The 13484-nt window shown below is 42.0% G+C and overlaps 1 protein-coding gene across 1 annotated transcript in view; it reads right to left on the minus strand.

The window, feature by feature from the left end:
* RBM22 (RNA binding motif protein 22) overlaps nt 1-10567 on the minus strand; it is a 31808-nt gene extending 21241 nt beyond the window's left edge. Inside the window, exons 1-3 of the mRNA XM_082259871.1 lie at nt 10463-10567; nt 4426-4479; nt 301-330 (exon numbers count right to left, since the gene is read on the minus strand). Coding sequence (XP_082115997.1) covers nt 301-330; nt 4426-4479; nt 10463-10516 — 138 coding nt within the window. The 5' untranslated portion in view covers nt 10517-10567. The remainder of the gene's footprint in view (nt 1-300; nt 331-4425; nt 4480-10462) is intronic.
* Between the last annotated feature and the right edge of the window lie 2917 nt (nt 10568-13484).

Genomic DNA, 13484 nt, shown 5'->3' on the forward strand with positions numbered 1-13484 from the left:
ATTACTTCTGCCTTTTCTGAAGGGTTATGCTGAATGGGGGACGCATTCACTGAATTGTTTTTTATACTTTTGTATTTTACGAGAAAAATAGAGATTATATTAAATAAACGAAATTCCCATAGTAAAAGGTCAAGTATAAAAAAAAAAAACACACACACAGGAAAAAAAAAAAAAAAGTGATACTTTCACCAAAATAATTTCATCATTTAGCAACAATATTAAGACAACCTGCTGCATGTAATTATCAGGATATCAAACACACAGGATGCATTCATAATCTGTGAGTGGATTGTATCCTACCTTGCATTCTTTTCCATACTTCTCTTTGGTCTGTAAAAAAAAAAAAAAAAAAAAAAAAACCACTTTGAAATTAATGAGGTTAGATTGAAGAAACAACTACAATTATACAGCCCTGAGTTTACTACAACAATGGATCTGTACAAGGAACTCTTAATTTCAGAGCCGCCGTTCCCATTTCAAACCAAAATATGAAGGACTAATTACCTTTTCTGGGAAAATGATGTGGCAAACCTTAAATTCGAGCATGTTGTATTCTTCTGCTACAAAAAGTGTAGCTGCTGACTTAAAAGCAAAAAAACACACCTGTTCCAGGATCCAGCAGTGAGCTCACACCAGGCGGTCTCACCCGCTGTTTTCGGTCCCCTGCGCTGGCATCTTCACTATGGGCACCTGGCTGTTACAGTTTGGGGCTTCACAGCCAGGTGCACACTGTGCATGCACAAGTCCCATTGCGCATCTTGAGTGGTGGATGCAGGGGGAGGGAAAGCGAACTACCATTGCGGAACAGAAGTGGGAAGCAGGTACCTGTCAAAATCTGGTACCAGCTCCCCCCTGCTCCTCAAAAGTGCCAATTGTGCAAGAGAAGCAGGGGACGAGTCCTTTTGGGTGGAGCTCTGCTTTAAAGTGTTACTAAACCCAGGACCCTGCATTCACTAAATCTGGTCTACCACAGTACTTAGAACATAGAAATGCAATTATTTTGATATAAACTGCTAAATACGTTTTCTCATCAGCAGTATATAGCAGCCTTGTGACTTCTATCAGTTTTTGGTTAAAGTTGGTAGGAGGAGTTTTCATACTGCACTGAGCAGTCCTATCAGGATCCAGGATCCATGTTTCTGAACAGTGCTGATCACATGCACTCTCTCTAGCAATACACCAAACTGAGCATGTTTAGTCTGACTCCAGTAACTCTGTCTTATCCGGACCTGTTCTGGAGTCAATGGAAGAAGAGTATACAAGATCAAACAAACAAAAAATGGTCCAGGCGCTAGTCCTTTGGATAAGTTCTTGTAGGGGCATAAAGCCAAAGATAAATGAAACCAATAAATACTGTTACACCCAGGCTGCCAAATCCCTAACACAGGATGACGTACAAACTGTTAAAATTGTAGGAAGGGGGGGATGGCGCACTGCGGTGAAAAAATTAGCCATACTGCATAAATATAAATTACTGGCAAAAAAGTGTTAATGAAAGATAGTCATCAAAGTTTTAATTGGTGGGAAAAGGAATTAAAATAACAGCCAAACCAGTCCTGGAGTCTCCGGTATCTCCCTGGGGTGCTGTGGGAATCCCATGCTGTAGGAAGCAGGATGATCCATACCCAAAGATGGTGAACAGAAGGGGAGAGATGATGTGAAACCCCGGAGGTGCAGGGGGGCATCAATGCGGCTGGAGAGGACCTAGTAGGTACTGTGTGCGGCCGCTACACAGACTAGGAGCCGGATCCACCGCAATCGCCGGAACTGCCGCCTGGATGACGTCACCGTCCCGGAGACTCCAGGACTGGTTGGGCTGTTATTTTAATTCCTTTTCCCACCCATTAAAACTTTGATGACTATTTTTCATTAACACTTTGCCAGTAATTTTCATTTATGCAGTATGGCTAATTTTTACACCGCAGTGCGCCATCCCCCCTTCCCACAATTTTTACAAGATCAAACAGCCTTTTTACACAATTCAAAGGATAAACCACTTAGGTTTTTTTTTTTTATTTTCTCTAAAATAACTTGAAACTGACCAAAGTAATTGGCATTCATCATTGTTTATTCCATATTTACATCACTTGACCTCAAAGGTTTTACCCCCTTCATGACCAGTGAATTTTTTGCTACTTTAACTGGAAATTGCTTGGACATGCAACACTGTACCCAAATGAAATTTGTATCTTTTTTTTTTTTTCACACACAAATAGAACTTTCTTTTGGTGTATTTGAGGCCCACTGGGTTTTTTCCTATATAAATTAAAAAAAAAAAAAAAAAAAACGAAGATTTTGAAGAAAAAAAAAAATATATATAATCTTTTTATATATATTTAGGCGAAAATGTATTCTGCTACATTTCTTTGGTATAAATAATCCAAATCAGTGTTTTATATTTAAGGGGTTGTAAAGTCAGAAGGTTTTTTATCTTTATGCATGAAGATAAAAAGTCTGTGTGTCGCAGCTCCCCTCATACTTACCTGAGCCCCATCTCTATCCCGCAATGCCCAAGAGTGCCTCAGCCGTCCGGGACTCTCTCTCCCGATTTGCTGAGACACAACAGTGGCACCATTGTCAGTTACCCAATCAGGAGAGAGAGGGGGCGGGACTGAATGGCAGCTCCATCTGAATGGATCCACGGAGCTGCAGCTCGGCTCGGATGCCCCCATAGTAAGCTGCTTTTGATTTTTTACACGGTAATTGCCGTTACTGTAAATATCACTAACAGCAATTGTTTGAACTCTCATGAATTGGTTACATTCATAACAGTTGGGCCTATTGTTAACATGCTCTGCTTGCCTACAGCTATCACATGGTACTGGGTGATTGTCCAGGTACCTTGCGATAGCTGTGGGCCAATCACAGCACTACTCTATAGGAAGCACAGCTGTTATGAATGAAAGCATAAATGACATTATCCTCCTCAATGCCACCACCATCAACGGTGACATCTTCGAAGTTGACGTCATCTGTCACGTGATCAATGACACCAATTGTGACATCATCTGACATTATCAATGGTGAAATCACTGGCATAACAATTACATCCTCATCTATGACATCACCGATGACCCCATCAACTACATCATTGGCATAATTGGTGACACCACCATTGTCGATGACATCCATTACATTTTCCGCGACGCATCATCGATGACGTCTGTCATAATTATTGACTTCATCAGTGATGACAATGGCCCCATCAATACCATCATCAGTGTGACATCGTCGATTCTCATCAATGACTGCATCGATCAGTACGCTTGTAGTCCATTGATACTTCCTGCAGCTCAGTAACACAGTCCTTTAGGAAGTGTCTGCAGGTGCCTGTGCAGGTACCATTACACAGAGTTTGTGAGGATCACATTTATTATTTGAATTTTAAAAAACGGCTTTTAGTAACACTTTATTAAAATCAGAATTGCTTTTATTTAGATTTTTTTTATATTTTAAATAATAAAACAATGAAAATGACATGGACAAAAATAATAGGTCCCTTCACCTTAAAAGACCTGTAGAGACTATAAACAAGCAATTTCTGTAGCTGTTGAGGAGGCTTCTGGATTTACCAACAGATAGCTGGACCCGCTATTCTTAAAGTAAACTGCTCCAGCTGTCTCATATTTGAAGGCTGCCTTTTCCAGTTGCATGTTTCTGCAGGTGTCATAGATGTTTAGCCAAAAAATGCAGTGTTCTCTGGTGCCCATGCAGAAGTGACTGCCTGTATTCACTAAGCAGCAGGGCAGGCGCTCAGCATGGTGCCTGGAAGACAGGGGTAAACACTGTAATAACAGCGTGAACTACAGAGTTCTCCAGCTTCCACGGGAATTGGCTCGTGATGGCACATGAATACTTTGTTTGATCCAAGCTAGATCAATGAAACCAGGGGTCAAGTACTGGGAAATAAAGTGTGGGAACTCACCCAAGATTACCATCCCCAAAAAAAAAAAGTGTGTTCGTGTATACTGTATATACCTCTCTCTCTCATCGGCAGAGTCGTCCCTCTATGGCTCCTATGCCCTGTTACAGGCAGAGTACATTTGATGTCACTCCGCCTGTGACAGGAGCCAGAGCTATACAGGAAGCATCGGCTCTGCTGTAGTGCCGGCTATGTTTACAGCGATGCTCAGGATCATGGGTCGGGAACCCGCAATCTGGGCTTACCGACCCACCATCCCAGAGCAGGAGGTGGTGCTGGGATTGTGTCGGGGCTCGGGGGAACGGGAACGGCGTTCATGCTGTAGAATAAGTACAGGAACGCCGTTCCCATGCGTTCCCGCAGGAATCGAGCCCTGAATGAAACTATGTAAAAATAGCCAAATCTGGAATATAGTCTAAATTTTCTGGAATTTTTATTAGAAGTTGTATTGATTCCTTCAATGTCACACAGTTAATATCACCAAATGTTTAGTAAGGTCTTACCATTCTGATATATGGATTCTCTCCCAGGCATGTCTGACAAAGAATTGGGAAGTCCTAAGAAAACACCAACAAGAAATAGATGATAGGTTAATTTATATAAAACATAAAAATGAAAATGTAATACATAGCAGCATTCCAGTTTTTAGAAGTAGTGGCAGCGTTAGTTTTCTTTTTCCATGCCTTTCCTCCATTACTTTCACCTAGTGATCCTGTCAGAAACACACTTCTACTAGGGTGACAACACTTACTAAAATAAATAACCACTTTAATACTGGGCACTTTTGCCCCCTTCCTGCCCATGTAAATTTTCAGCTTTCAGTGCTATCACACTTTGAATGAAAGTTGTGTGATCATGCTACACTGTACCCATTTTACATTTTTATCATTTTTGCTAAACAAAGAAGTCTTAGTCTCTGTCATACAATTATGCAGTAGTTTTTCTTCTTTGCTGATGTGCAGAGTTGAGGCTGCGATCACAGGGCACGCTAGATGCGCACGGTTATGGGAGGATGTCCATGGACAGCACTGTAGCTGTCTTGGCTATAGCACGGTCAGGAAATGGTTAAAGTGTTTTGTTACCTTAAAGCAGGGGTCTTCAAACTATGGCCCTCCAGTTGTTCAGGAACTACAATTCCCATCATGCCTTGTCATGTCCTTGAATGTCAGAGTTTTACAATGTCTCATGGGACGTGTAGTTCTGCAACAGCTGGAGGGCCGTAGTTTGGGGATCCCTGCCTTAAAGTGTTACTAAACCCAGGACCCTGCATTCACTGTATCTGGTCTCCCACAGTACACAGAACATGGAAACGCAATTATTTTAGGAAATATAAACTGCTAAATACCTTTTCTCATCAGCTATTGTGTTGTTCAACAGTCTGCTGAACATTTTTTCTGTAAGCTCATGGTCACTTCAACCACAAGCTTATAGCAAAAGGAGGAATGCCAGGTAGATACATTGTACGGATCTGGCCAAATGGAAACGGTGCTGTAGGTCTGTACAGACCTGGTGGCAAAGGGGTTAAGTGTCACTAAAGCAGGCCATACATAAATTGAATATTTTTCCTTTTTAACTAGAATTTAGTGTCACATTAGCAATGTGGCAGAAAAATGACCAAGTACCTTTCTCCCAGGATTCTGAATGCAGTGACTGGGTGCTGGGCCAGGACCATCCTATCTTTCAGTTGCCTTAAGTTCAACATTATTAGTGGTATGTGGTCAAATGGTCCTGTTCACAATGCAGGATGGCATGAACATTAGCAGAGGCTGGACGATCTCAGCCTCTGGTGCTCACCGACATCAACCAACGGTCCTCCAACCTTGAGGATATGGGAAGGACACACTCCACACATTTTTAGAATCACAGAAAACGCTACTATTCTTGAGTCGGCATACACGGTCCTAACTAGATGATACTTGGTGCCTTCTAGCAGGGCTGCTGTTACACATCACAGGGCCCAGTACATCCTACCTGTTTATCCAAAGCTGAAACCAGATTAGAAGGATTCTTCATAAACAACTGATGAACATTCTCACAAATAACTATGCCAAATTTCTCAAGACTTGGTATTTATGGATCAGATATCGCCATCCTGCCCTTTCAGTATAGCACTTGATTGCCCGTCAGGAACCCATATGGTGATTGGGAGTCCTCAGCAACCTGTCACCCCCTTCTCTACCCTATCATACAGCTATGGCTTTTTTTGGTTATTAGCTTTTCCTCTTTTTTGATTTCCTTTTCAGATCGTGTCCCGTCAGCTGGTTTTGAGCTGACACCATTTCTTTGACCACCGCAGGCCTTACAATTTAAGCCATAATGTCTGTCTTGTGTACCATACTAAACTATAAATATATGTTTTTGTTTTTTATGTTTTTTATGTTTTACGCTTTTTTGTCTTAAAGCGTAGCTCCACACAAAAGGGGAAGCTCTGCTTTGTTGCTTTTTGACATGTACCCATCCTCAATTCCGGGAGACATCGTTGCGGCGAAGTCAGTGGAAGTTAAGCCCCCCTCCTCCTTCCCCCTGCTGCTGGGCCATTCACAAAGTGCATGGCGCTTCACGCGTGCGCAGCAGGGAACCAGCTGTGAAGCCGGAAGCCCTTAAAACGAATAGCGGCAGTAGCATCCGAGAGCTGACTGGAAATCCGGCTTGGGTGCCAACATTACTGGCTCCCTGGACAGGTAAGTGTCCTAATATTAAGTCACCAGCTACAGTATTTGTAGCTGAAGACTTAATTTTTTAGTGTGGGGGGGGGGGCACTCCTCTTTAACACTTGCCGTAACCTGGGGCTGTGAGCCCTGCTTCATTTTTATTATGTATGACTAATTTATGTATTATCAGTTATTTTGACAAAGTACAACTAATAAAATATATTGCAATGAAAATGACAGAAGATGAACCACATATTCACCTTGAATAAATAAAGAGTGCGCAACCATTTAGCAACAAAAAGGGCGCAACAATGCTTTTAGAACTATGTGCCACGTCCTAATTCGAGGTCAAAAATTGAAAGGAGATAAGTGGACTTTATAGGCACAAATGGGAGTTTAGAGTAAAAAACTTTAATGATCAACAATTAAAAACAAAAACAGGGCAAAACCCGCATAAACAAATAAATGCGCATAAACATACAATACATGGAAAATAGTGCCTAAGTGTAACTGGACATTACAGGCATCATTAAACATCAGTGGTATGGTGAATAAATACATATCACATAGTAGTTAGTGATAGAGAAATAATAATATATATCACATCCTGAGAATCTCAAAGACGGTGCCAGAAAAAGGCTACTAGCGTCCCTGAGTTCAGTTCATGCGACCCTGGAGCGATGGAAAATTCATGTAGCCAGATGCCCTACATATTTGGCTTGAAAGATCAAGCTTCTTCTGGAGCTACTGGTGTACAAGACTCCACATAGAAACGTGTGATGATTCACAGTAAACTCGCGCCCATGTATGGGAGCAAGAAAAGGTAAAAAACGAAATAAATCATAACGAGGGAGTGTGCTGTGATGAGTCTGATAAACGATGCCAATAAGAGCCAAAGCGGGTAATGCATATGTCACAAGCGACAAATGGCCAGATAAATATAACGTGAGTATGCCAAAGTATGAAGGATCCCTCCAGGCAGGGGCATCAAAAGTTGGTGGTTTGTCCCAATCCGGGGGAGATGTTGGCTGATGCTCTGAGTCTCTCATTTTGAGCAGCAAATTTGGCACTGGAAGGTGTAGGTGTGTGTGTGTGGGGGGGTGTCAGATAAGCGGAGCTTCCACTTTTAGATGGAACTCCACTTTAAAGAGGAACCTTCACCCTTTTTTTTTCTTCCAAGCAGCTCCCCAAATTGGAACTATTTCCTCATTTTTTCTAAAGGTTTTTAGTCCTTCATTCCTCCCCATGGTCATACCGGAAAGCTGTAGGATTCTGCACATGCACAGATATGCTCAAGTCTTTAGGATCCAGCAGAGACCTGCAGCATTTCTGTGAAGCGCGGTGGGTAGGGTTTACCAGATATGTGCACAGATATCAAGGTATCAGTCACCAGCTATGTGTAGTACACATGTGCCGGTGTAACGTTAGAAAACTATACCTCGTGAAAATTCCATACCCAAGTCACTTCCTGTCAGAAACGTAATGGAACAGCTGAGCAGCGTAGCAGTGCGCATGCTCACAGCTCCGGATACGTCATTGAACAGCTGAGGAGCTCACTAGTGTGCATGCTCGGAGGGTATGGAATTTTCACAGTAGTGTGTTGTAACGTTACACCGCCTCAGCGGGTACATTAAAACAGCTTGGCTGCAACATGAATCATCTCCGCTCCTACCCCTGTCACTTCCCTGATCTCGGCTACTAAATGAAAAAGCAGCGGCGGGTCTATGAATCTAAATCACGGAGATCTCAGGTCCGTGATTTATCTTTCCATAGACGCGCCACCACTTTTACCTTTAGTAGCCGAGATCAGGGAAGTGACAGGGGTAGGAGCGGAGATGATTCATGTTGCAGCCGAGCTGTTTTCATGTAACCTTTAATGTAACCGCCGCAACAGCTGATGCGGTGTAACGTTACAACACACTACTGTGAATATTCCCTACCTTCCGAGCATGCACACTAGTGAGCTCCTCAGCTTTTAAATGACGTAAAATGCACCTTTCTTTGTGTTTCTTGTTTGCAGTATTGTTGGACTGCCCCAGTCCTTTTAGGCAGCAGGATCCTAGCCATCCAAGACGCCATTTTGAAAGTCCCACGGACAGAGCAGTCAAGGAGTCGGCTTTTCTGAGCGCAGGAGATAGGTGGTTTTTCCACCTTGTTTTTGTTTGGTTAAATGACGTAGGTGCTGATGTAGGTGCACCGGAAGTGACGAGGGTATGGCATTTTTACGGTTATGGTTTTTTCACACAACACCGGAAACACCTCCCCTGCACACAAGTGCTGCAGATCTCTGCCGAAAACTCAAACTCGCCAAAATCTACAACCACGTCACTTCCGGTGACAGAACACTGGGTAAGGAGGAAGAGAAGTTGCTGCGGCCATGTTGTTTGTTACTAGCGAGTGGACTTACAATGTCCACTCATTATATCATGTACCACAGTGTATACGCTGCCGCTGTTCTGTGAAAACACCAACGACGAAATCTCCAAATATTGCTGCTGGAGAGTCCCTGGAAGTGACGTGGTTCGAGATTTTGGTCAGTTAGAGTTTTCGGCAGAACACCAGTGTTCCGTCAGAATTAGGTAACAGAAGTAACGTTCCATCACCTGAATACTTACTGCGCAGGTTTGCTAATGTGACAGCACACCTCAAGTCAGAAGGTGGCAGCGGACATGTTACTACACTCCGCTACGTCCTGAATTTCACAGTCATTTAACCAATAAACTGAACAGATATAGTATATGGACATCCGTGATGCTGTTTTGAATGGTAAACTTTGGAAGAAGCTGGACGCCAGCAGTAGGAAGGTGGCGGAGGCCATCTTGGTACACCCCGCACTGGTCAGAGGTAAACCTTTGGGCATTTAAAATGTAGCATGACTACAGCTTGACAGATCTTAATATACTATATTGATTTATATATGCTCCATGTCAATATGCTATATTGATTTATAGACGCTCCATTTCAATATACTATATTGATTTATAGACGCTCCATTTCAATATACTATATTGATTTATAGACGCTCCATTTCAATATACTATATTGATTTATATACGCTCCATTTCAATATACTATATTGATTTATATACGCTCCATTTCAATATACTATATTGATTTATATACGCTGCCTTTCAATATACTATATTGATTTATATACGCTGCCTTTCAATATACTATATTGATATATATACGCTGCCTTTCAATATACTATATTGATTTATATACGCTGCCTTTCAATATGCTATATTGATTTATATACGCTGCCTTTATTCGTTAAATGACTGTGAAATTCAAGACGTAGCTGGGTGTAGTAAGATGTCCGCTGGCGCCTTATGACTGCAGATGTTCAGTCAGATTAGTAAACCTGTGCATGCGCAGTAAGTATTCTGGTGACGGTGAACGTCACTACCGTTACCTAATCTGACGGGTTGCCGATTCTGACGGAACACCTGATCCCAAAGATGATGGGAGATTTTCAAAGAAGGTGGTGCAAGACCAAAACCATCAGGGTACTTAAGTTCCTCATTAAAATAGTAAGGACTTGGGAAAATCATGGCAGCATACATCATTGCATACCGATAACTGAGATTATGGGTCAAAAGGTGAAGCAATCACAGCCCTGTTATGGGTCCATACCCACATAAAGCACACATGGACTTTGAAGGTCCCTGCACACCTAGTATGTAGAAGAAAAGAAAACCATGGACTGCTCAGCACCACACATGTAATGCACACTACTCGCTCCATCATACTGGCAACAATGTGTGCACACAGACAAGCTGGGGCCTACAACTCAGGCTTCACCGAGCCCAGCGCCTCACAATGCCACTTCCTATTATCAAGAATGCCTGACCGACCACCGTCAGTTCACATACACCTTTCTACTTACCGCGTCTTCCCAGTTCTGCCGGTTGTAAGTATTTGATCCAAGGGACGTAGCCATCTTAGCAAATCCTCCTCGATTACCGCTCTGCCCTTATTCTGCGCATGCGCCAAGTGCCACTACCCACGTACAATTGCTATAGAGTTAGGACAACGACGCTCTAAGTTCTCTGCAGTGTTTCATATAGCGCCCTCGCGCGGCACCAGATCGTATTTCTACACGTTGTTCACATCTGAATTGTGGTCATTGATACGCAGGGAAACTCAAAGTTTTATGTATTGTTGTGAAATGACAACCTAGTCCTAGACAAAACCGTGGGGTGGTACCACGAGTGTACATAACATAGTAGTTTGTGCCACACATCCCATCACTGAAGTTATAAGAAGAAATGGATAAACATAGACATTTGAGGCACTAATAATAATAAAAAAAATCACAAATTTTTATTTATACAAATATTAAAAACACATCATATCACATACAAGATAAAAAGCAGTGATTTTTTTTTATCTTTTACGTTATCTAATGTGTTTTTTACTCTTTGTATAAATAAAAATTTGTGATTTTTTATTTATTTATTTTTTTAAATTTATTATTAGTGCCTTAGCCCATTCAGACTAGCGCGACTTGTCAGCCTGACAAGTCGCGCTCGGTCGCGGTTCATTGATTAGCACAGGACCTGTTCTAATAGGAGCGACACAAGTCGCTCCGACTTAGAAAAAGGGTCCTGTACTACTTTGGGGCGACCTCAGAGCGACTTGCAGAGACTTCCATTATGTGAAGTCCCTGCAAGTCGCGCCGCAGTCGCGGTGCACGCGACTTCACAGGTCGCCCCCCCGAAGTCGGATCGCCTCAGTGTGAACCTGCTCAGTCCATGTTTATCCATTTCTTCTTGTAACTTGAAATAACAACCATCTTAACCACTTCTGGACCGGAAGATTTTACCCCCCTTATTGACCAGGTCATTTTTTTCGATTCGGTACTGCGTTACTTTAATGGACAATTTCGCAGTCGTGCGACGCTGTACCCAAATAAACTTGATGTTCTTTTGTTCCCACAAATAGAGCTTTCTTTTGGTGGTATTTGATCACCTGTGCGATTTTTATTTTTTGCGCTATAAACAAAAAATGTATGGCAATACATTAGCGGGACTGTGACATTGCCGCGGACAGATCGGACCCCTAACTGACATTTTTGATGTTTTTGGGGGGACCAGTGACATTACTATGGTAATCAGTGCTAAAAATATGCACGGTTACTGTAATAATGTCACTGGCAGGGAAGGGGTTAACTCAGGGCCGTTCAAAGGGTTAAGTGTATGCCTAGGGGGTGTTTTCTAACTGTGAGGGGGATGGGCTTGTGAAATCAACACAGAGACCTGTGACTCTAAATAGGAGGATCACAGGCAGAGGAGGGAGGGGCCAGGAGCAGGAATGAGGAACCCGAGAAGAGCTCTGTGCAAAACCACCTGCATAGAGGAGGTAAGTATAACATGTTTGTTATTTTTTTTTTTTTTTAAAACGAGACTTTACAATCAGTTTAAGCTTCCTTGAGGTGCAGTGTGCACAAGCACTTTTTGTGCGCATGTGTGTTTAATCACTTGACCTCTGGAAAATGTACCCCCCTTCATGACCAGGCCATTTTTTTTGCGATACAGCACTGCGTTACTTTAACTGACTATTGCAAGGTCTTGCAATGCTGTACACAAATACAATTTATGTCCTTTTCCCCTTCAAATAGTTCTTTCTTTCTGTGGTATTTGATCACCTCTGCGGTTTATATTTTTTTGCGCTATAAACAAAAACATACCGACAATTTTTTAAAAAAAAAAAGTGATTGAACTAGTTTTGTTGAAATTAATAATTTAAAGCGGAGTTCCGCCCCCCCTCCAAAAATTAAAAGTTAGAAGCTACACATACTGTAGATGCTGACCTTTAATATTAGGACACTTACCTGTCCTGGAGTCCAGTGATGTCGGCACCGCAGCCGATGTTTCCATCGGCTGTTGGGTGCTCCCGCCATCATTGCCAGTCAGGGAACCCGGCAGTGAAGCCTTGCGGCTTCACAGACGGGTCCCTACTGCGCATGCGTGAAGTGCACTGCGCATTCCTATTTGCTCGGCGGCAGAGGGTAGGAGGAGGGGTTCTCACTTCGCCGCGGTGCCGTTCCCGGAACTGGGGAAGGGTACCTGTCAAAAACATGTACCTGTTCCCCCCTCCTCCTTGAAAGGTGCCAAATGTGCCACCGGAGGGGGGGGGGTGGGGGGTGGGGGGCAGAGATGTATAGTAACGAAGTAGAACTACTTAAGTACTGTACTTAAGTACCGAAATGCGGTATCTGTACTTTCCTAGAGTAGAATTTTTTTCTCCTACTTCTACTTTTACTTCACTACATTTTTTCGATGATTTTGATACTTCTACTCAAGTATTTTTTTTTTGTGCTGCATAGTTACTCGTTACTTTTAAAAAAATTACCACTGCCAGAACAGTAGATGGCAGGTTTCATGAAGTTAAAAAAAATGTGTATAATGTAATTTGTAAATCAGCGCATACGAAAATAAAGGCTGTGTATAATAAAAGCTGCTATACCAAATCTTTCCAATAAAAAGAAAATATGAAACAAACAAATAAATGGTGCTACAGCGCTTAAAGTGCATCAAGAAACTACTAACAAACACAGGTTAATCATTTGAATAAATCATTTGAAATAATAAAAAACAATATGATGTTCAAACTTTTGACTTCTTTCTTTAATAACTACATAACACAGTACTTGTACTTCTACTTTCAGTACTTGAGTAGAAATTTTTTTTCAAAACTACTGGTACTTTTTACTTTTAGTACTTAAGTAGCAATTTTTTTGAAAAAACTACTTGCAATACTTAAGTAAAAAAAATGTTGAATACTTTAGTACTTCTACTTAAGTAACTTTTTCTGCGAGCACTTCCACTTCTACTCAAGTCACTTTTTGATCGAGCACTTGTACTTTTACTCAAGTAGAAATTTTGAGTACTTTATACAAGTCTGGT

Source organism: Pelophylax lessonae (genome assembly GCF_965119305.1).
Source record: "Pelophylax lessonae genome assembly, chromosome: 5".
Lineage (NCBI taxonomy): Eukaryota > Metazoa > Chordata > Amphibia > Anura > Ranidae > Pelophylax > Pelophylax lessonae.